The following is a 23,779-nucleotide window of genomic DNA, read 5'->3' on the forward strand; positions in this document are numbered from 1 at the left end:
TTCTCTTTCTCTCTCTCTCTCACACACACACAATCTCTCTCTGGCACACACACACACACACACACACACACACTTGACTTCTTTATCAACCCTCAACCTCCCACTCACATTCCATCTCTGAGTGAGGAAAGAGATACACAGTTTGTCCCAAATACTTTTATAAAACATCCACACTGACTCAAAGGAGTATTTTCACATAAGAACTAGGAATAAGACATTTAATAGGAATTCATGTTCGTTTTTACTGACAGCAAAGGGTGACACTATACCCCCTCAATAAGCAGGTGCACTGTGATCCTCATGGGAGGCATAAACCCGAGAAATAATCCTTATGTCAAACTCGTACACACACACACACACACACACACACACACACACACACACACACCCTCTTTCTTCTGAGACACACGCCGAGCACGCTACACACACAAACTTGGAAATGCCATCAACAGACCGGATCTCTTGGCGTCACGGGAAGGAGGCGGGTGAAGGAAGGGCAGAAGGTCCAGAGGAGCCGGGCATGTTCAAACATATCCAGGCGGACCAGCCTATCAGCTAGTAGACACACATACACACACACACACACACATACATATACAGAGTGTAGTCAGTTCAGGCGATTTGTCTTATAGTCGTGCTGCAGATTATATCAGAGCGTTTTCCATCTTGTATGCTCACTCTAACACCACAACTCAAATAGGTAGGCTTCGGGAACTAAAATCTCTCCTACATGTGACACTGACAACATCTGGAGCGTGGATTTCATGGATTCATCTTGATAAAGTCTTGATTGTCTCTTAATTTGAGATTCAACCCACTGCTGGAGACTGCGCGGCTCGGCGCGGCCATGTCTCTCCCTGTCAAGGTGATGCGGGACGGGCTGCTGGAGAAGCGCAGCAGCGGGCTCCTGCAGCTGTGGAAGAAGAAGCGCTGCGTGCTCACCGAGGAGGGCCTGCGCCTGCACAACTGCAAAGGCGGCGGCGATGCCCAGAGCGCGGCGTGCGCCTCCAAAGCCAAGGAGCTCCGGTTCGAGCGCATGGCCACCGTGGACTGCGTGGAGTACAAGAGAGGGCTGGTGTATTTCACCGTGGTCATGGCCACGGGCAAGGAAATTGACTTTCGGTGTCCACAGGACGGCACGGCGTGGAACGCGGAGATCGCCTTGGCGCTCGTGCGGTACAAGAACCTGAAGGCTGTGCAGACCGGAAGGAAGCGGCACCTGTCCTCGCCGCATCTGGGCAGCAGCGGGGAGGATGAGGCTCTCTGACAAGACCGGTAAACTTAAACCTTATTGTTGAGAGAAAAAAAATGCAGCCCGGTGAGTTAATGAGACTATTAGACACACAGCTGACAACACTGTCCCATCGGTGGAATGACTCAAGTCCAACCCCAGTGTCAGACGTGTCCATGAGTAGGGCCTAAATCACGGTAATCCTACCTGCTCACTGAAAGTATCGGCTTAACACGGCAAGTGTGCAAAAGTAAAAATATTCCCATGAAGAGCTTCTATCAGTGATCGTTTTCACTCTTGAGCGATGTGTCGATTTATTCTGATCAATCAATAATTTACTCTAGAAAGTGTCAAAAAGAATGAATGGCCCCCATTAGAATCTTCAGCAGCAACATCTGTCGGTAGATACACACACACATACATGCATTTTTATGGTGGCAGGAATTCAAAAAAGATAACAAATGTCAGCATCATGACCTTAATGGAGCTGGAATGAGCAATATTCATAGCCTGTTTTCTTGATAATTGACCGATTAATCGGTTATGATTATCTTTTCATCAATTAATCGACTAATCAACTAATTGTTGCAGCTTTATTCCCCTATTACTTCTTCTTGCTTTTTGTCCAAGCAAGTGTTTCAGGTTATATTAATATCCAAACTGCAACCTCTCATTTACAGTTACAACAGCTGATATCAGTGATCATTTCTTATTCTCTGAAGGTTTGTTAATAAGTGATAATGAGCTGAAGTAATGTTCATTTTGATCGCAGGAGGTTTGTAAATGTGTTTCAGGGGTGATGGTCGTCTGCTTCCACTGCAACCCACAAACCCTCTCTCACTTGAGGACATAATTATATTGCAATATGAGCTTCCAAAATAACATCTGCCTGCCTCTCCCTCACTAGGCAGCCAAGTATTTTTAAACACACACACACACACACACACACACACACACACACTCACACACTCACAGAGGGAGAAATACATAGATACATATACATATGTATACATACTCCTAATGCATAATATGCAAATGAAGAACCAGAGATATGCGTATCCATCCTTTTGTTCTCTTCAGCTTTTTGACATTTAGGATGCGATCACTAACGTCTCACCAACATGCGACACCAGTACCATTCATTCACTGAGGCTGGTCATTGAATTCCCAAGTGTTCATGGAGAGAGTGTGCAAGTCTGAACTATGAGCTCATGGCCCAGGAATCTACAGAGATGCTTCCTTAAGAGCGCTGCAGTAGGCAAGTGCCCAAATTAACTTAGTAGGCCTGGTAACAATGTATTTTAACTCGCTGCAAATGTGCTTACTACAACGTGGTCACTTGCCTTGACATAAACCGCAGCAGTAAAAATCCAGAGTAAGCACAGTAAAATGTTAATTTATGGCTGTTTTTCTTCCTGCAGGATTGTTGCTTCCTGGGAGTGAACCAGTCAGAATGGAGAGAGGAAGAAGCCACCGAATCTATCAGACTGATTGTGTGGCGCACAGCATTATGGGACGTATGAGACCATCTCTGCATATGGATTAAAGGACTGAAAGCAAGAGCCTCAGACACGCTTCTTGTCTTTCTATATGTTCTTGTAACGCCTTCATGCAAATTTGAGAAATCCGGTGTAATCGTGGATTTAAGGTGGTTGTTCCACCTTGTTGATTTTTCCAATCGTTGCCTTTGAAGTCAATGTTCAGAACAGTAAAGATTATTTGGACAGAAAATGTGCGCTTGGGAGCTGGATACTGTTCAAGTGCCTTGATGTTTCAAAAAATATCTCCTTTTCTGGACCAAATTTCTGAGCTCCTGGAACACTTCAGCAGCATATCTTTAACAGGAACTGAAAGAGGAGGAAACTGTATTATTTTTGATGGAAATATTTCACCTACTTGACTTGCTTTGAGTGTTTTCGCTCATAGACTGAACAGCTATGCATGTCTTCTAAAGTTTACATAGGAAAAAAACATTCTGTTTATATTCACTGTACTCAATATTTCTTGAAATTCAGACCATGTGCAGTATTACCGTACCAAAAAAAACATTAAAAAAATGTACTTTGTCAGCCCTAGTCTGCATTCTCATGTGGTGGCGTTAAGTCAGTCCTGAGATGTTTCACTCGAGTTTCTTTTTCCTAAGAATGCTTGTGTTTCTTTACAGAGAGAATGTCAGAAATACTGCAGCATAAAATGTCTATAAAAATCTAAATGGTGAGCTGCAAATTATTTTAGTTTCAGACTGTTCATGGCGAGCTGCATCTGGATCCAATTTGTGGTTTAACCTTGCTGTTACAGCCTCTGGAAAAGACACACACCGTGGCAGCGCTCTCCTGCTCTTGCGTGTTTGTGCTGTGCACTCAGGACGCCTTTTGTTCTCTGTGCTGTTGAAGACTAATGAGAAGTGCAATGAGCCTAAGGCATTTGCACACAAACATCCACCCACGCGCATTCACGTACAGAAACTTACGTGCACACCCTACACAACATTCATCAAGGTCTCAGCATCAGAAGACTCTAATTAGCGAAGCTTTGCGCGTATTTCTCCGTCGAGCATGTTTTCTATGTGCCAGTGTGTGTCAAAAATAGCAAAAGCCTGTGTTTGTGCTGTCTGTGGCTGTGGTGCTCAGTGCAGGTCAGGGATAAAGAGCTGATTGTATATGTGAGCTCTCTGGTTACTGTGGAAAACCCCAACGCTTGCCTCACTGCATGAGTCAGCATGGGACCGGGCCGCTGGACAGACCGGAGACAACTCCACTTCCCAATGATGGATCAGTGTACCTAACACATAAATGCTACATAGTGAGGACAAGAACGCGTTTTTAACCAACAGAGCTGGGATCATTTCTTGAAATGAGGACATTTTGGCCAGTCGTCACAACTAAAGGCAAATTCTGACTTACCGATTAAGGTTAGAATTAGGTTTAGATTAAGGGCTAGGGTTAAGCATGTGTTGGTTTTGGTTAAGATTAGGGATAGTTTGTAGAAGGCTGTAAAAATGAATGGAAGTCAATATAATAATAATCGCAAAGTTAGATGTAAGAGAGATAGTGCGTGTGAGCATGCACATCAGAAAGTATTTTTTCATTAATAGTCCCGAACATTGTTTGCACACACTTGAACTGCGAAAATCTTCATCTTAACAAGTGTTATTCTGTGTTGAAATCTTGTTTTTCTTAAAATAAGGGAATAAGAGGATCTGCCAGTGGGATGAGATAACTTCTTTCCAGTGGTCATCAACTTGTTTCCAGAACTGTCTTGAATCAAGTGTCATGTTTTTGCTTCTAGTGGGCTGGTCTGCCTCATTCTGTCTTGTCTCAACATATTTACACTTTTTTTTTTTCAGCAAAATTCCTGAAAGACATGAAACTGCATTGGAAACAAATGGGAGATTTAGTCACCTGTTTTAAGAAAAGCAAAATTTTAACACTGAATGAAATGAAATGACTTGTGTGTCTGTGTGTGAGTGTCTGTGTGCCTGTGTGTGTGTGCCTGTGTGTGTGTGTGTGTGTGTGTGTGTGTGTGTCAGTGGAATGCCCTGGCAAAAACATACTAGCCTCTGTTCAGTGTCAGCTCTTCTCATTCCATAAACACACACACTGACTTCCGCTTTCCGGACCCAAACCAAATTTTTGCAATTTCAATATTTTTTTTTTAATTTTTTAAATTTTTTTTTTTTTACCTCGGCCTGTCCAAAATTTAATCTTTCTGTCAGGATAACACTTTATTCCGTGTAGCCAAGGTGTTAAGACTGACAAAGGTGGTTTATGGGTGGCTGCCCTGGCATCTTCCTGCTCTCTGCCCAGGCATCTGAGCACCAGGCATGGTCACATATGTGTCCTCTCGCTGCCCGCTGACATCATGGAAAATATGACAGATGCCTTTTCATTTATCGGTGCCTGTGTTGATCATGAAGGAGAGAAAGAGAGAGAGAAGACACATAAATGAATGACCTTTAGGCCTATTTTTGAGCCAAACTGGCCCATTCCGCTGATTTCACCAAATGTGGCTGCTGTGTGGATGCTGAACCACTAGAGGGCTGTCTGCCTCTGCCGTTGAGAGGTTAACTGTCTGTACAGTGTCAATGAAGCAGTTAAAGCAGTTACGTCCATGTTAGGCAAAGTGTGTGTGTTTGTCTGTGAAACACCTCTGTGGCTTGTACATCAAAGTTATTATGTAACGGCGGCTGTTACACACTGTTTGATGCCAGTCATCCGAGCCAACTGCACAGCTGTCCTGTTTATCTGATATGTTTTGCATCTGTGAGTGTGTAGGTGTGTGTGTGTGTGTGTCATGCATTTGATATCTTCACTATACTCCCCATACATCCCTTTTCAATTTGCCCTGACATACACAACCCCCTCCCAGCTGCACATAAACCTCAAATACCGTAGCGCTCTGTGAAATGTCCCATATCATCTCACACCTTCTGTTTTTTCTTTTCATGGAAGGTTCTGGAAGTTGGTAGATCGGTGGTCTGCCGGCTTGTTAACCCCCTGGATGTGCAAAATTCTCACAACATTCCCCTGGCATGTCATTAACATTGGGATCAAGTTATTAAATAGGTGCTGAAGCTCAAACGTCCCCTGGAAGCAAACGAGAGACGGAAAATAGACAGTTCCGGCCGAGCCAAAGTCCAGTACCAGGTAGTCAGAGAACGTGAACTCAATCGCATACACAAAATCACAGAAGACATATAAGGAGATCATTTGAAAAAAAAACAAACAAACAAACAAATAGGTCCGACAGCTGCGATGCCAAGGCGTTCCCCTGCCTTCCTCCAGCCCCCGATGACCCTGATTAGGATAAACAACAATAGCAAATGGATGGATGGCTCTCTCCAATTGTATAATATCAATCAAAAACTCACACTAATAGGATAAAACATAGATAATATTGGCTTTTGTGACATAATTTGGGGTTTTGGATTCACAAAGTACATGTGTGATAGGTGGTCCATTTTTTCCCACCACAGGAATGGAATTGATCTGCTTTTGCAAATAAGAGAGAGAGAAAGAACAATTCCCACATCAACATCTGTGTTAAGCGGTTGAGTGCAGGAAAGCCAGAAACTGATTGTATTTGATGGGTGGTATCCAGTATTGTGTGTGGTCCACTGTTCTCTTTATCTTGATCTGTCCCTCACCAGCAAGGCATCCCCCACCAGCAGAATAAAAAAGAGCAGACATAGCAGAGCAGCCCTTAAGGTTGAAGCAACACAGCTAAACCCCCTGGAAGCTCGTCTGGTATTTTAATCTGCCCCTTTAGAGAAGAATTTCATTAAAATGATTCAGATTTTAAAGGGTGTAGATGAAGGTTGTGTGGTTGTGATTACTTGTTTGGGCACTGGCCTGCACCCTTTTCTTTCTCTCTCTCTATCTCTCTCTATCTGTGTGTGTGTGAATGAATGCATGTGTGCGTATGTGTGTGACAATAAATAGTATCAAAGGTTTAAGTGAGAGTAGCAAAAATGTCATAGGGTAACAATAGAGTAGACCCCTGTCATTACCACAGGACAGGTGGTGTTCACTCTCTCTCTCTCTCTCTCTCTCACACACACACACACACACACGCACGCACACACTTTCTTTTTTTGCCTATCAATTTTCTTTGTTTGTTGGCACAAGCCAAATCCATTACCAGCTGCAGTAATGATCAGCATCAGCCCCTTCATTTTCGCTCTTTCATTTTTTTTTTTTTTTTTTAAATTCTGTTTCAGGACGTATTCCCTGTCATTTATATAGCCCAGTGGGAATCTAACACACCCAGCCAAGAGTTCATCTCCTGAGCCACCTCCATCCTCCTGTGTCATGCAAGGCCACCAAAGCTCCAGGCTCTAACTGCTGACCTCTGGTTTATAATGAATCAGTGAGAGACAAATGGACAGAGGAAGATTAGGCAGTGGGAAAGATGCGGAGACTAATAATAGCCTCCACTTACAAAAGAGAAAGAGAGTGAGACAATGGGAGGTGCAGTTAAATAGAGGGACATACATCCCAAAGTCTCATCTCCGATCTGTCCAACCGGCCCCTGCCTTTGTCCCATCTCTTTCTCTTGCTCTCGGTTTGCTCATCGAGCCTTCACTTCCTCCGCTGTCTCTGGTAAGGTACCTGCATGATGTGCTCTGTGACTTTGTGAAGGTGTAGCATTTGGCCTGACCCTCCCTTGCATGCATTGTGTTGTATCCAATTTGTATAGATAAAAAACAAATCTAAATCTAGAAAACTGCTGAAAATCTGCAGAATGTTCAACATCTACAACAACTACAACTTTTTACATGGTTTTTGTCCTCAATTTTGAACTGACCAATTAGTCTTTATGAGCTTTTTAAGCTTTCTAACATAACTAGCACAAGAGTGAAGTCCTTCTTCCTAATATGATTAATACATATAAACTGATATTCATTCCAATGTACTGGGACAGAAATTGGGACAGAGAGTTACAAACTTTTTACATGTGTGAACACTTAAAAAAGATGTCTTTCTCTCAATAGCATAATTTGAGAGGCTTTGTTTCCTTGCTGTGGTCTTGGCTCTACTTAGACCACTATCAAATTGCCTCGGCCACTATGCCCTAGAGGACTGATGAACTGAACAAATAAGCCAATCTGGTCAGTCAAAATATATGGCGTGTGTAGTTTTGCTCCGGTCCCAGGCTAACCTGAACTTTCCAAAACACCATAGCAGTGGTTTGACTGTTTCTGCGAAGAACATTGCCCTGGCTAGACATTGCCAAGTTGGCTGCACCACAGAGGTCCAAGAGCATCAGGGACTACTAACGCTAAATCCCTGAGCCGGGCGCTCGGCACCACAAACCATAACCCCCCTGCCACAGCTGTCTATCAGTTGTCCCCTGGTCTATTTGGGGAGACGGGCCACTCTAAATTCCTCTCCCCAAGATAATCCCGAGGAGAAAGATGGGGATGATAGAGAGGAGGGATGGATGGAGCAATGGCTATCTGTCTGGAATTTTCCTAATCCTCTGGAGCAGCGGGTGAGGAAAGGTGAGACGGGGAAGGGGTGAGTGAGGAAACTATGGTGCTGGGGTGAGAAAGGGCACAGGGGAATGAAACAAACACAGAGAGAGGTAAGATGAGGTGAAACGAGATGGAGACACCACTACAGTTATGAGCTGACGAAAGAATTAGGAGGGTGATAGGGGAAGTTAACAGCTTAAAACAAGGCCTCACCTCCTGCCCCGTTCAGTGTGTCACAGAACACACACACGGCGTCTTTACAACAACCTTAAAAAGATTTAACATCTCTCTCGTGAGAAACACACACAAAATGTTTCATTAAAGGCACTTCAGTTATGCAGCACTATTTGAAAGATTTTAACTGTGACTGTATAACTTTTACATGCCTGTTACATTTGCGTAGCAGTCATACAACAAACTAATGAGAATTTTTAAGTGGAAATCCTGTGAGGAAAAGATGCAGCAGGATGGAGAGCAACCACAATCTCCACTTCCAAAAAGTATGTATAATGAGCGTCAAGGGGAGTGATAATGAGCAGGACAACAGAAGTCGGTGTTCAGAGTTTTGTATGATTGGCCTGCTGACAGGCTAATGACTGGAGACTGACTCCACATTCACTCTGAAAGCTCGCTATAACTCACTGAGGAAAGATGATCTGGCCCTTTAAAGAGCCGATAAACAAACATTGACAACTGCTTAGTGTGTGTCTGTGCGTGTGCGTGTGTGTGTCTAATCTCTCCTGTCTCTCTTCCAGTTTGAGATCACATCGGCAGGATGCCTGAACAAGTGTGAGTGACGAGGCTTTGTGCTCTTATTATAGATCCTATACACACATACACACGCACGCTTGCTTGCACACAAGCATGCACTTACGCATGCAAAGAGTCACACACCACATTGTTGTACAAAAAGTTTCTTTGTGTCATTTTATTGTCAAACATGGTTTGAGTTTTAAGCTTTGGCATTTCTTCCCTTACATTTTGTTTATTTTTCTTTCACAGGCAAGAGGTAAGACACTATACCAGAGACTATACTGAAATTTATGGATTAATTGGTACTAAAATACAGACATGATTCAGCTTTTTTTTTTTCTAATAATGCCAGAGAGGTAGTAGAACTTTTATTATGCTGTCACCGTCCTTAATCATGTTTTCTATCCAGAGGAAACCCAAGATCTCAGCATCCAGGAAGCTGATGCTTAAGGTAAGAGAGGATACAAAACTGTGTCATTTTCTATTCAATTATAATGCAACATATGGGTTTAACCACAAGAGAGCAGCACAGTAACCCTCTGAGCTGCTGTACTTTGTTGTACCAGGGAGATGAGGCTCTGCCATACACCCTCCAGATATTTCTATAACTCTTAACATCCAAAGCCTCCAGTGTGTGTCCTCAAATATTTCACCCGGCATATAAACAAAACGAAAGTAGAACAGTAGAACATTAAAGGAAAGACTCACTCAAAAGTAGAACAGGAACAATGTGTCCCAATGCATCATGCTCCTGCAGAGTCTGATGGTGGCAAAGGCCAAGGAGGAGCTGGAGCAGGAGATCCTGGTCAAAGAGGAGGAGAAAGAGAAGTACCTGGCAGAGAGAGCTCCTCCGCTACACACCGGTGGCATGACCCTCGCACAGTTGCAGGTGACGTGTCCTCGATCTCCCCAGATTCTCAAATATCATCTCCAAACGTCATATCAAAACTGTGGAGCCTGCCCAGCTGTTTCCCCTTTACCTCTATAAGCCAAGGTCATTATTCAAGACTTAAAACTAAGTTCTTCAGGAAACAGGCCTACTAACAGCAGCTCTTGCTCTAATCAAAACATTTCACTATGAGGATAGTGCACTACAGCACTGACCTTTTAACTCCTTACCGTTATACTGGTTGCTTGTAATTATTATTCAAATTGCGATCTCTGTAATGCTGGGGTCAGATAACATGAACTGATGACTGAATGATTTTGTTTTACTGTGGCCGACAAATTTCCAGTATCATGCTGCCCTGAATATGAAGTATGATATGTTGCAAGAATTGAGATTTGTGATCCAGGACGGCCCCTGGCACCCGACAAAAAGTCTACCATGTAAGAATTGGCTTTTGTTAACTGGTGTGACAACTCCTTAGACCTACTTCTAATACTATTCCGGTAATTACTTCATCCCTCCACAGTTGTGAAAAAGGCATGTATAGACTGGTTGAGATCAAATGTATGACCTGGCCTGACTTGATCGAGACATGGCAAAACTTTATGTCAGTATGAACTCTTAATCTGATGAGATAAATATTGTGATAGACCAAATTATTTTGTAGCTTTATCCTGGCCTAAGTTGTTTTGGATAAAATTATTAGCTAAATGCCAAGCGTGTAAATGCATCCCTTTCATAACATATATACTCTTAATTTAATGGAATTGAATGCACTGAATTTATAACTGCAAAAATGTCTGTGTTTGTGTGTGTAGGACCTGTGCAAAGAGCTCCATGCCAAGATAGATGTGGTGGATGAGGAGAGATATGACATTGAAGCCAAAGTCATGCTCAACACACGTGAGGTAAAACGCTGTGCAGCACTGTAGGCAGAGCAGGACACACAAACATATTTATAGATGGAACACCATAGGAGTCCTACTTTTTTTTTTAAGTGCATGCTGCTGCAACTCTGAGGAGCTACTAAGTTCAAAGAATCATGTGGTACTCCAATCTCTGACCCTGGCCCAGATTAAAGACCTGAACATCAAGGTGTTGGACCTGAGGGGGAAATTCAAGAGGCCTAATCTGAGGCGAGTGCGTGTGTCTGCTGATGCCATCCTTCGCTCCCTGCTGGGCTCCAAGCACAAAGTCTCCATGGACCTTCGAGCCAACCTCAAGTCTGTTAAGAAAGAGGACACTGAGAAGGTGTGTGAAGGAGATACAACAGAATAGCAAATATCACAATAACACAGCAAAAAAAGGACACCACACACATACACATAAACACAATCACAGTCCAACCAACGAAAGCTAAACTCAGTTGCAGCACTGAGTGTGAGTGAGAGGTGAGGTGAGGTGTGTGAGTGAGGCTGAGTGTGCAGGTAAGAGTTACAGTGAAGTCTCAGATACGCAGGTGACGTCACTGCTTAATGTTCCATGGAACACTGGAAAAGTGTGTGTGAGCATGTGTGTGTGTGTGTGTGTGCGTGGGGTGTGTTTGAGATACTGAACAGCAGGACAGCACAGGGCGGCAACCGTTTGTGTGTGTGTGTGTGTGTGTGTGTGTGTGTGTGTGTGTGGAGGTACATCACATGAGACAATGATTCCATTGTACACAGGAGAGTAGCTTTTGTGTCAAGTTCTGTTCAGTGGTCAGTGTGTGCATGTGTTTGTGTATGTGTGTGTGTGTGTGTGTGTAGGCGTTGTAAACCAGTTGAACAAGTATGGTTACACAGTATTCTCTCGGGGGATTGCAAATGGAGAATGTGGGTCTTAAAGGCTTAGATGCAACAATAATTGATACTAAGATCCTCTGAACCTGCTCTAGTTCCCAGTCACTTTCAAAGAAGTCTACAAAGATCTGTCTGTCTGTCTGTCTGTCTGTCTGTAGAAGAGGCCAGTAGAGGACAGTGACTGGAGGAAGAACGTGGAGGCCATGTCCGGGATGGAAGGAAGGAAGAAGATGTTCGATGCTGCTAAGGGTCCCGCTCAGTGAAACCAGCAGGTGGGCTGCTGCTGTCATATGAAAACCATCACTCCTTATGCATCTCAATAAGTTTAACTTCCTCTTTATCCCCACATCTCTACGTCAGTCTCTCTCTTTGTTCCACAGGTATGCCCCCCTGCGATGAGAAGATGCCCCCACAAACCTACAAAGTTTTCTCCTCTGCACTTAAGAGCTGATCTGTTTGCTATTCAGTGCTTAGGTCTTACAAATCACCATACCTACATGTCAATCCGTCTACTTTTCTTTGTGTTGTTATCAAGACCTAATATTGCTGTTAAACCTCAGAGTGTTTGGCTGGTATTTGTACAGAAAATCAATAAATGCAACTTGTAGGGCTACAAAACAGCTGTGGATAATATTAAAAACTATCCAGCAGCTTTCAGTCTACAGACAGTGTAGCCTATAACACATTCTGGTCCAAATAAAATGGTTGATGTAGTTTTCTTTGTTGGGGATCTACTGTAAGTGTAGCTGGTAGTTTTGTAAATTTTAAAAAATGATGTTCAATTTTGTACCCAGACTTACCTGCTGATTGGTGTCACAATAAAACACACAAACTTGATCACGTTTCTTAGTGATGCTCTTTCACTGTGTGAATTCAGTAATTCTGCTTAATGAGCAACCTATTTCTCACATAGCGGTGCTGCTGCAGTAGAGCTCACATGTTGGGTGTCTGTGTGCATTTCTGCTGATATGCTTATGTCTGCCAGCTGCAAGGCTGTTCAGGGCAGCATCCGGCCCATAGCTGTATAACTCCTCCACAGCCCCAGTTTGTTTTGCATGCTCATAAAGCGTTCTGTGAAGTGCCTCTGAAATGGCACTCTCATTTATATCGCCTTATCAAACTGGATGCAAAAATGCTTCAGTGTGCGAGCAGTCATGTGTCGCTCAGTAAATGACGACAGCTGAGCTGGTGTGTAGGAGCATTTCAGACAAACCTGGTGTGTGTATGTGTGTGTCTGGGTGTCTGTGCTTGTCCCCTGCAAGCCCAGGCTGGAAAATGCAGCTCTAAACTTAGGCCTTAACAAAGAAACAGTAACACATACCCGCACATACACACAGAGATTTCAGTCTTTATTGCTTTAGGATGAAATAACACACACACAAACAACATTATGCAGCTGCACCTTGCTGGTGTGTGTTACACACTGCCATATCACTTGAGCAGGTTTGTGTTTTTGCCTGAACAGCTATTACAAAATGATAAATCAGGGTCAACACCAAACACTACACTTATTCTCTTATCTTGATGGTTTTTGCTTGTATGCTGTCACACGGATTAAAATAAAGTCAGCTGTCAGTAAAAGTGGACATCTCAGCTGATGTGCACAGAGGTGTGGGCTGAATGGGTGGTGGGTGCAGCACATCTGTGGGTGGGGGGGTGATTGTGCCGGACTGAGCCACAGCCTCACAGGTCAGAGTCCACCTGGCTCCAAGGAAAGGTGTGGTCACACCAGAACAAACGAACTGACTCACACTGTACAGATGGACTCTGCAGCTGAACAGCGAATCAGCTGGACATTGTTTTTTTTAGCCTCGCTTCAAAATAAAATAAGGACCATTAGCCCATAAAACAGGCTATCCTGTTAGGCTGCGTTATATTGGGAGCTGCTGTAAAACAGAATGGTCTACCTGATACAGGCACAGCTTTGAACGCAGTTCCAGTTAATTTAAATAAGTTTAAATAAATATGCTCATTTAAATATTTTTAATGGAATACAAATATTTACTAGATCTAAATACTCTTTGCCAAGTATGGCTGGGCAACCACCATCACTTAAACTCAAGGACTATATTTCCTGTCGGAAGAGTATTTGATGATGATGATTAATACTGTATTATTACTCAGGTTATTATCGTTACTTTAGTCTATTGGTATTATCATTATTAATCGCATATCACTGCGTTCTCGTTATCACAGAAGAGTGCTAAGTCGCTTCGCCTGAATCCGATCATAAAAAAATAGATGTTTATCACAAGACCAACGCAGCCAGTTAACTTCCACACTTCCACCATACATGGGCAAGCTCTCTCTCTCTCTCTCTCTCTCTCTCTCTCTCTCTCTCTCTCTCTCTCTCTGTCTCTCAGGTAGCTTACCTTGTGGTCACGTGACATGTCCGCGCAGCGGGGTAAAGGTGGACTGCTTTGTAACCTGCCGCTCTGACTGTAAATTGACTGCCGCCCTGAAAGTGCCAGTCTCTTCTTTCCGCCTGCGAGCGAAGTTCACCTGGAAACTTTTTTTTTTTTTTTTTTTTAATTGAACATACAACATTGTATTAATTTCTCTAACTTAGTCCTATACCTTCGACCCAACATGTCCATCAGTCGGAAAAACTGGTCGGCTTTGTCGAGGTAAGGTTATAGCTTTCGGTTTTTTTTCCTCCGGAATGTAACACCTGTGATTCAGAGCTGCGCACCAACTTTACTCTAACTACTGTTTTTTGTTATTTTTTGACACTGGGTTTTATGGAGTCGCAAAATACACCCTGAAAAATATGCAACTCTGAGACTTACATGTGTCCTGTGACATATGTAAGTCTCTTACAATGTGCCTGCAGCAGTAAACAGAGAGCTCACACCTGCTTTATTGTGCTTTATGTTTTTTTTTTTTAATCTGTGGTATAATGTCACAATGATAGCCTATGCCGACAGGGGCTATTAGCTCTGCTGTGATGCTTGTACAGCTTGCTTCTTAATTTGTTGTATACTGCTAAAACAAGAAGAAGCAGTTTGTAGCCTACCACAGTATCACAGTGTGTGTCAATCAAGCAGGATCATCAAAGCATCAAGTTTGACCTCCAGCTGCTTTGCACTGACAGAGCTGTACATGGTGCTAATAAGTGCTGTGTAGGCTATAATACATACACCCCTGCATGAATAACACCAGCATTTAATTCAATGTATCTTGCTTAAGCCGTGCACAGCCTCCGGTGAGTCTCATAAACAGTTGGTGAACAAGTAAAGCAGGTTCAGTATAACGGTTATAATACGACAGTGATCTCCCTTAACTGGCTATAAAAAACAACTAGTTCATTGCATTTCTCATTTCTGAAGATTTCATATTTTGATTTGATAGTGGATACAGGCTGTTTGGATATCTTTGGGGTTATTTAGGCTACTGTGTGTGCTTTAAAGTTATCTTTTCATCAGCCACTGGGCTAGAGCATCTGTTTCACTTTCTGTTTGACTCTTTGTCTAGATGCACTGATTATCATTTTTGATAGCATGCATGAGCGCTTTGTGTATATGTGTGCTGGTTCTTAATGTTTGTGCATCGTGACCCTGTTCCCAGCCTTGCACGCCAGTGGACGATGGAGGACGAGGAGGAAGTGGAGAGGGAGAAGAGAAGGAGAGTCAGGTGCTCCAGCAGCACCACCGATGACCCCGACACCGACCCCTCGCCTGACCTCGGCCCAACACGCAGAGACACGCCCACCACTGATAGCACCCGTGAGACTGACTCATCATATGAGAGATCCCAGGGTCCCAGCAGGTTAATGTCATGATTCAGTAAAACAGGATTAATTGGTTGATGTTTGCCAAAACATGATTTACTGACTCTCTGAACATGATCCTATTGCTTAAGATAAGATCTTTTTCTCCATTTCTCTGCAATTGCTGCACCTTGCTCTCTCTTCTCATATCTTTTTCTGTTTCTTTCTCTCTTTATTTGTTTTACCCATAGGGGCATGTTACATACAGTAGAGAATGCCTTTTTAGCAGATGGGTTTCAGGAGCAGAGAGAGCAGGTTATTGCACATTTGCCCTGTGGGAGTGTGTCAGTTCTATACTATTCAAACAGACAAGACAACCTGATACTGTGTATGCCAAGCATGAGATGTTGTCAAAAAACTCAACAGCTGAGTACCTGGAGCAGAAACAGTCTTCAAAGAAAGAGACGGAGAGGGAGAAACTATGGCGCATTCTATTAAAGAAATTTGATCAGTTGCTGGAAGGACAGGTCCTTTTGCCCTCTCCAGGGACTATCTATCATAATGAATCGTTCACCACCATGTTCATGTGAATGTGTGTAAGTATGTCTATGTGTGTGTTTGTGTGTGTGCTCAGTGTGGAGCAGCTGCAGCTGGACTTTGTGGAAATGCTTCGTGTTCGTGATGAGAAGAGGAGGATGAGGCACGTGGAGACTCTGAGGCGACAAAAGGAGGAAGAGGAGGATGAAGAGGGGGCTGACAAAGCAGGAACGGCCAGGGTGGAGCTGCTGGGAGATGTTGAAGAGGAAGAGGGGGGGGTGGCGCCATCAGTGTTCACCCGATCCAAACCAGCACACGTCCCCATCCCGGCTCCTCACAGTCCCGCCAGCACCACCGTCACAAACAGACAGGCAAGAATCAAAATAAGATGTTTTCTGTCACCAGAGTGAAACGGAGTATATTTTCACAGTTCACGCAAATTAGACAAAAGATATGATTTGGTGAGCGTTCTAGTCTGGTGCAATCATCCTGCCACGACCTTCCCTGTCTGTGTCTGTCCGCCCCTAGTTAGTATGAATTAACGTTAACCGGAATTAGTTCCCAACAAAAACCTTTGCAGTCAAGGGCTATGGATTATGGTGGGTATTCATGTCATTGTTTTTGGAAAGAGCTGTTGCTGTTGAGTTATTCATGTGTACATTTTTGACAGTTTAAGCTCTGCAAACAAATACCCATGCAGACCCATTGTATCGGGGTGCAGGGAAACAGAGAATATCATGGCAGACTTGAAACCTTGTCAAATCACCCAGGAACTCTATGGCTCCATGGTGTCTGTAGGAAAAATATCTTTTGTGTTTTGGGTGAATTTGTCCTTTAAACCCACAAGAGCTGTCTAATGACAAAAATGAAGAATAAACTGTTTTCCCTGTAAAATGAGTCCCTTTGAAAGGGTCACACTAGTGACACTTCCACTTGAATTCAGCCTATTAATGCTTTACTTACTCATAACAGAGTGCTACCAAAAGTGCCACCCAACCGTGAGGTTAATCGCAGTTAGCTGTTACCCCACGCAGAGGAAGAATCACGTTAATCATTTCCAGATCCTGCAAGAGGCAGCTCAGAGATGAGAACATGCTCCTCTCCCCAGGGAGCACTATTAATGCTGTGTGCAACAAATACTGACCTACATTCCCACACAAACATATGCTCTCTGAAGGTGTTAGCCCAAATGTATCAGGTGGATACATACATGGAGGTGCATTATTCACATTACACATAGAAACACACACACACACACACACACAAACACACATTTATATGCATGAAAAAAAAAACAATCACATGAGTCACAATAAGACTTTCATTGCCAGTCTGAATATACAAAGTAGGACATGTAAACATAAAATATGAATATGTATATTGTTATATTACTGAATAGCACTCTTTGCCACTTCACTTCCTTATGAATGGCTTGCAGACATTCTAAATGACCATGCAAATAGGCAATAAAAGTTTGATACTATGTGCTTAAGGTCATAATTTGGACTTTATCTTTCATTACACTTGCCTTCATCACATCCATAAAGTGTAGCTGCAAATGAGGGCATGTCCTTACAGAGTTATGTAACGCAAGGTGTGTCTCTGGAGACTCTGTGCTAAAGCTTGTTTGCTGTATGTTCATGATAATTCTCCCAATGTTTTCTCTGTTAGCATGAAAATGGAGAGTGCTTGGGCAAAGACCCTGACACCAAGCCACCGGCAACCCCATCCCGCAAGTTCGTCAGGTGAGGAACAAGCACGTTTTTTTTTTTTTTCTCTAGGATGTTTGTTCTTTTCGTTTGTCTGTTTTTTTTTTAGGCGAATGTAGGCCACCAGCAAGTACCAAATACAGTGGAAACAAACATTTTGTCAAACGATGATAAAATAGTCTTCAAGAAACAGTTTTTTACAGTATGTAAATACAGCATTTGGGAATAAAGCCCTGAGTTATTGACATATACTGGGTGTGTGTCATAGTGAAAATCATTAGCTGTAATATTCCAGCTGCATATAAATGGTGACCTGCCAGTTTGATGTCATTTGCAGTCCAAAACATTAAAATGTCAACATCCATTCTTGCCAGGTTCAACAGTGAAGGAAAGATACGATGCTGGCTTTGCTCTCAGCTTTGTCAAAGAGCTGTATTACACCTGAAACAGGAATTTTCATGTGACACACTGTAGAAGAAATCAGATGGACTGATAAAGAGGGTGCTGCAAAGACCATGAAACAGCAGAGCGATAATGCCATGTGTGGTTGATGTGAATAAACAGCTGCTCCATCATGCAAATCTTCCCTCAAGCTTCTCCTAATGTTTCCTGTGTTGTAGTTCTGTCTCCATCTCCCTCGACAAAAGTCCTTCTACCAGTGGGCGCACAACTCCCATGAGCCCTCGCTCTCCAACTGCGCCCCGGTCCCCTAGGGAGCACTGGCCCTCTCCGTGCCAGAGTCCCTCTCCTCGGGGAGCTCAAAACTCCATGTCAAATGGACACACACAGGAGGTAGTGCATCATACTCACCAACACACTCACTGAGCAGAGCCCTAATATGGCAAAGTGTGCGCATGATATCATTTTCACCACTTAATACACATCTTTAATGTTTTGCCTGTCAAATGGACTTTGGCATCAGTGTTGTTGCCACCTGATATCATCTAAGTAAAGCAATAGCACCCTCTAGTGTTAGCATAAAAAATGACATACCCACTAATAACATGGCAGCCGCAGTTATTCCGGGTTTCTCCTAACAGCTGTCAGAAAGTAACAATCCTGAAGACCATCAAAATATCCCAAGAACAGAAAATGTTTGATAGATGTTCACTCTCACCTTTTGTCTCCTAACATCTAAAATCGCGAATAACACAATGAAAGCCACATCAGACCCTTTGTAACTATACTGTACATGTTATTTTTACTTTCTGTTCCTTGTGCTCGTCCAAAACAAAATGCTTTTAAATACGCCGCTTCCAATGCTTGGAACCAAATGTAAGAGGTTTTTCAGCTTGGTGAATTGGTTCCCCTTGACGTTTTTACTGTAAGCCATTGTTGAGGGACTTTGAGAGTGATAACTTAGTCTTCTTGCTTCAGCTACATCTCTTTTATTGGATATTGGTATACTGTGCAGTGTCTCTTTCACTCCTTTTTTTTGTCTAAAGTTTAATGTATTGCTGCTCACCTTATCCAAAACTCCATTAATGATGTTTTTTTTTTTTTTCTGTACAGACCAGTGATAATGGCTCTTCCTCCAGTGGCTCAGCAAACTTTGAACCAGTAGTAAGACCTGCCTTTGCCAGACAGAGCTCCAGGACTGTATCTTTCAGGGTAGGTACATCCACCCCTCCCCTCCTCCACACACACACACACACACACTCACACATACCTGACAGATGTAGACGTTCACCTTTGCCTATTTGACTATGAACACACGATTTTATCTTGCATCACCTGTCAGCTTGTCGGGATCATTTGCTTGTGTGGCACAAGTTCCAGGCTTATCCTGAATAGATAGGCCTGAAGCAGTGTTTACCTGCTTTCACTGTTGACTGGATGCTCTGTTAGTGTCATCATGCATCAGCACACTGAGGGCGAGTGAGGCGGTCATGGACTGTTAACATTTAGTAAACCTTGGGGATTGTTTATTGCACACTTACTGTATCCATCATCCTCCACAGATGATACGGAAGAAAGAAGAGGACAATTCCCCTCTGCAAAGGAGGTAAGTCTCTCTCTCTGGCTGTATTTGTTGGCTGCCTCGCTTTCTCTCTCTCTCTCTCTCTCTCTCTCCCTCTCTCTCTCTCTCTGTATGTGTGTGTGTGTTAATAGCCTGCTGTTTTGCTCTGTTTTAGCTCAAGTGTCCGGATGGCCTCAAAGAAGTTTGAATCCAGCACAGTAAGACAATAATTTACATTCACCCAATAATATATGAAGTGGTTATTTTCTGTTTTTGTGACTTGAGGTTTATCCCCTGAATCTGACCCCTAGCAGTGTTCTTATTTTTACTGATTACTGATATATATATATAAAAAACAGTTGATTTTCCTAATGGATAGCAGTGTATACATCATTCAAAGTATTCTTGAATGAAAGTGCATAAAAGTCGATGTAAATCCAATCCAATAATTGGGTGAAAAGACTACATTTTTTCGAATTGCATCCTCATTTTTTTACCTGTTGTATTGGAATATCATTGAAAGTACACTGGAGCTATACTGCCTGGTGTCTGATTATGTGTAGATGTTGTACAGTCTCTGATGTTAATTCTGTCCTTGTTGGGATCAGGACCAAAATCAAGATGAAGACAAAAAATCTCCTTTCCAGAGGAGGTGAGTTTATATATGCATCTTATTTGTGTATTTATTTATTTTTTCAAACAGTTTTCAAAAAGTGAAAACTGAGTATAGTAGCTTTTTCATCAATATGTATGTGGGCAGGTGTGCAGTGAGTCTGTATTTTCTGTTTTGCCCAGCTCCAAGCAGAGGCTGTCATCCAGGGCCATCCAGGAGAAAATGGAGAGACTCGCCCAGGCTGCACAGGTCAGTGCACAAAACATAAGAAACATGTAGCATAGCGTGCCAGCATAAAAAACAAAACAAAACAAAAAAAACAAAAAAACAATGGGACTGCAACAGTAATAACATATCACATAATACAGAAGTATATTATTATTCTACATCAGTGGCTGAGTGATGGTATAAGTCTACATTAGATTAGATTCAATTCTTTTTGATAACTACAAGTTTTACAAATTTTGAGATCGATGCATCAAAAACTAGACAGCAACTAGACAGCAATAGTGGATTATTAGATAATAATTACAGAATATATTACAAAATAAAAACAGTGTAAAAACATAGTGGGCAAAGTGCATCATCAGTCTGCAAAAAATATATAGTGTTTAAATTTAAAGTGCCTCTTACAGTTATTGTTATTGGTCAAAATATGAACTACAGTAAAAATATAAAACATTCAAGTAGACATTAGTCTGATGGCAGATCAAGAACATTTTGTTCATGTTGCTGACGTCAAATGGGTGAATTTTCAAACAAATTTTTTTTTTTAAGAGTGCAAACTCATTGACCTCTCCTTGTTTTTGCCATCATTCTTTGCTTCCCCTCCGCCACCTGTATGTGTGTAGAAGTCAGAGGTGGTGCGATCTCCAGACGTGACCCACAGGGCCTTGTTCCTGCTGGACGAGGTGTCCAGGAAGAGAGGTCTGTTTGAGAAGGAGCAGCCGCCACCGAGCTCCACCAGTCCTGGAGTCTCCAGACAGGTAGTCCAAACTTTAATGCGCCAGCTCTCATGCTATAGCTCCGACTCATTTATAATCATGTAAGGACTATAACTATCTTACACACTACACCTCTTTATTTGTAGTGTTTCTCTCCATCCATGCTGTTTCACATCTCTGCTGTTATCAGGAATTTCGGAGCTTCACATCTGGAATGTCAGACCGCATCAACCGCTGGCTCAATAAGACTAATCCAGCTGCTTCTTCCCACATTCCCACGGTCAGTTGGCTTACTACCCACACTATTTGCACGATTACAGCTATATTTTGAGGATACTAATTTATATAAAACAGATACAGTCTGTGTGATAAGAAGTTGAGCTGTAAGTGTACATGGAAGCTAGGTGGCAGCAGTGCTCTTTAAGCCTCTTTATCTCTAAACGCTCTCACTTGTGTGCGCATTGTGGGGAGGTATTAAATTGGCTTCTGACTGTAGATCTCTTTTTGATTAGTTAAGCATGTGTGTATAACACGATCAAGTGGATATATGTAATTATTCTTAGGGATACAGTGCTGGATAAAACCTTTCTCATTTACTCAGTCACCTCAGATTATCCACTGTGTTGTTTGTAAAATGAAGTTTGCCTCTTTCAAGCAACTATGATTTGTTATTAACAAAATTCATAAGCAACAGAACTGTAGGGCCTCTTTAATTTCTCTTATCTGAATTGAAAGAAGCTTCTTTGTTTGGTTACTAGTGGTTGGTGTGGTTACTATACGATTTGCTTTCAGATAGAAGTGTTTGTGATAATGTCTGCAATATGTGTTGGTAGGACGTGAGACATGTGGACATCACCAGCAAGAGGAGCCTCTTTGAGAGCAGAGGGGAGGCTGATGTCTCAAAAGGCAGCTCTGGCAAAACCTACAAGTGAAGTACCTGCCACTATAATGACCAGTAGGTAAGAATGCAGCATTTTACACACATAAAATATTGTATAACTTGTAAAACACAAGTGAATCCTTTGCTTTGGTCATTTCACAAAGAATAAATATTAACACATAAATGAATTAGATCTGAGTTCACAAGAAACTTTGGTGGTTTTTCTGTTGAATAGTGCCAACAATGACTAGAATCAATACAATTAACCTTCACCTTCTTTATCTATAGGATTTTGACCAGAAGATGGAAAACGATGAAAAGGAACTGGAGGATGATGGATGCCACGACTGATTGTTTCTTCAAGCTTTTTATGTTTTCTTTTTCACTGCCAACGTGCGCAAGAGGACGCGTGAAACAGATAGATGAGAGTACTGAGAAAAGGGGAGGGGATGTGTAGCTTTGGAAGACTGAATAAGAGGCTGTCGCTTTTAAAGTTTGGCTGTTTAATGTCATACACTTTTGTTTGCATCTTTACGTATTGGCATGCCATATACCATCAGTGGAAAGAGGATGGGAAGATATGAAAACACTGTTTAATGTGAGGGGACGAGAGAAAAAAAGAGTAGATGTGAACAGAAGGGAAAAAAAGTGTGAGAAGCAGTGACATGTTGTTCGCCTTAACTTCATGTGATTTTTCAAGCACTTTAAACAGGTGAAGGTCTTATGTCTACTAATACCTATTCTTATTGAATTGCATCACTGGGAATTCTGGGACTGTAATTGTATGAATAAGATTTTTGCTGTCGTCGTTTTGTCCGCCAAAAAATTATTTCTACTTGTTCTGTCTGTCCATGTGGGCAAGATGCTGCCTGTCTAGGGAATAAAATGTTTTATAACTAGAAATGCACATCACAAATGGATTTTATTGCTCACTTAACTGCATACTGATTTCGTCTTGCTCTCACACACACAACAAAGAAGCAAGCCCCAGTGTGGAATCCATCTATACTTTCTAAAAACAGTTTACTGACAGGAGGGGGGTTGCAGATATGACTTGTGTCGGGTGCCTGTGTTTTGTCAGTGGCAGTGTGCCACACAAGGGTGACTGGATGGGGGAGAATGTGTGTGTGTGTGCCTGTGCTTGTGTGTATGTGCATGAATCAGTGTGTGTTAATCTGCGTCTTGTAGATTAACTGTGACCCACAGTCGTGTCCACAGTAGCCTTTTTTGGGAATGGTGATAAGAGGGAGTACGTGCTATCTAAAAGGTTATTAATAACTCAAGAGGGGGTCCTGATCACTCTGCCCCTCTACTCTGTCCCGCTCCATCTGTCTGTCCCACTTCACACTGAGCCCCAGCATCACTCTTTGGTCACGTTCCTGGAGGTCCTCACTGCTCAGTAAAACTGCGGACATTTAGCTGCTGTGACTCTTCTGCTCTCCTGCACATTGAGCCTCTCCATCAGCTTCCTCTTGCTTTATTGCTCCATTTGCCTCAGGTAAGTTTAATATTATAGGTTCATCATATATGTACAAGAAAGGTATGTAATGTAGCTAAGCACAGTACATAAACTTTATGTACTTTATGTCATACAAAGTGAAATAATGTCAGGACGAAGAGGAAAGACATTTCTTTAGGGCTTTATGAAGCTCCATGAACTGAGTCTTTATTAATGTTCAGGTTTGTTGCTGAACAACTGAACACACGCCTCAATGTCAGACACCGAGGACGTGGTGGAGGAGTATGAGGAGTAAGTTGAAGCAAGTTTTCCATTTTCATGTACCTTGTCAGTCTAATTTT

At 42.5% G+C, this 23,779-nt stretch overlaps 3 protein-coding genes across 5 annotated transcripts; all 3 read left to right on the plus strand.

Moving 5' to 3' along the window:
- Window positions 1–269: 269 nt before the first annotated feature.
- On the plus strand, window positions 270–3,810 carry phlda3 (pleckstrin homology-like domain, family A, member 3). Of its 2 annotated transcripts, none has more exons than XM_030055894.1 (2): window positions 270–1,275; window positions 2,312–2,483. In XM_030055894.1, the coding sequence occupies exon 1, from the start codon at window positions 848–850 to the stop codon at window positions 1,265–1,267; it is 420 nt and encodes a 139-aa protein (XP_029911754.1). In that variant the 5' UTR covers window positions 270–847; the 3' UTR covers window positions 1,268–1,275; window positions 2,312–2,483. The 2 variants fall into 2 exon arrangements, with proteins under 2 accessions (XP_029911754.1, XP_029911753.1); XM_030055893.1 differs by lacking the exon at window positions 2,312–2,483 and adding an exon at window positions 2,653–3,810 and having other exon boundaries at window positions 294–1,275.
- A 3,445-nt stretch (window positions 3,811–7,255) lies between these two features.
- Window positions 7,256–12,431, plus strand: tnni1a (troponin I type 1a (skeletal, slow)). Its single transcript, XM_030055656.1, has 9 exons — window positions 7,256–7,332; window positions 8,963–8,996; window positions 9,210–9,216; window positions 9,370–9,411; window positions 9,718–9,849; window positions 10,668–10,757; window positions 10,924–11,100; window positions 11,786–11,899; window positions 12,008–12,431. Exons 2-8 carry the CDS (start codon window positions 8,983–8,985, stop codon window positions 11,888–11,890), a joined length of 567 nt encoding a protein of 188 aa, XP_029911516.1. The 5' UTR covers window positions 7,256–7,332; window positions 8,963–8,982; the 3' UTR covers window positions 11,891–11,899; window positions 12,008–12,431.
- Window positions 12,432–14,070: 1,639 nt separating this feature from the next.
- Window positions 14,071–22,882, plus strand: lad1 (ladinin). 2 transcript variants are annotated; one of them, XM_030055891.1, is made up of 14 exons: window positions 14,071–14,254; window positions 15,195–15,395; window positions 15,971–16,244; window positions 17,545–17,618; window positions 18,203–18,374; window positions 19,095–19,193; window positions 19,544–19,587; window positions 19,718–19,760; window positions 20,151–20,194; window positions 20,338–20,404; window positions 21,007–21,141; window positions 21,290–21,379; window positions 21,933–22,054; window positions 22,268–22,882. In XM_030055891.1, the coding sequence occupies exons 1-13, from the start codon at window positions 14,217–14,219 to the stop codon at window positions 22,029–22,031; spliced, it is 1,380 nt and encodes a 459-aa protein (XP_029911751.1). In that variant the 5' UTR covers window positions 14,071–14,216; the 3' UTR covers window positions 22,032–22,054; window positions 22,268–22,882. The 2 variants fall into 2 exon arrangements, with proteins under 2 accessions (XP_029911751.1, XP_029911750.1); XM_030055890.1 differs by having other exon boundaries at window positions 14,072–14,254; window positions 21,933–22,058.
- Window positions 22,883–23,779: the final 897 nt, after the last annotated feature.

The sequence above is a fragment of the Myripristis murdjan genome, chromosome 7 (assembly GCF_902150065.1).
Source record: "Myripristis murdjan chromosome 7, fMyrMur1.1, whole genome shotgun sequence".
Lineage (NCBI taxonomy): Eukaryota > Metazoa > Chordata > Actinopteri > Holocentriformes > Holocentridae > Myripristis > Myripristis murdjan.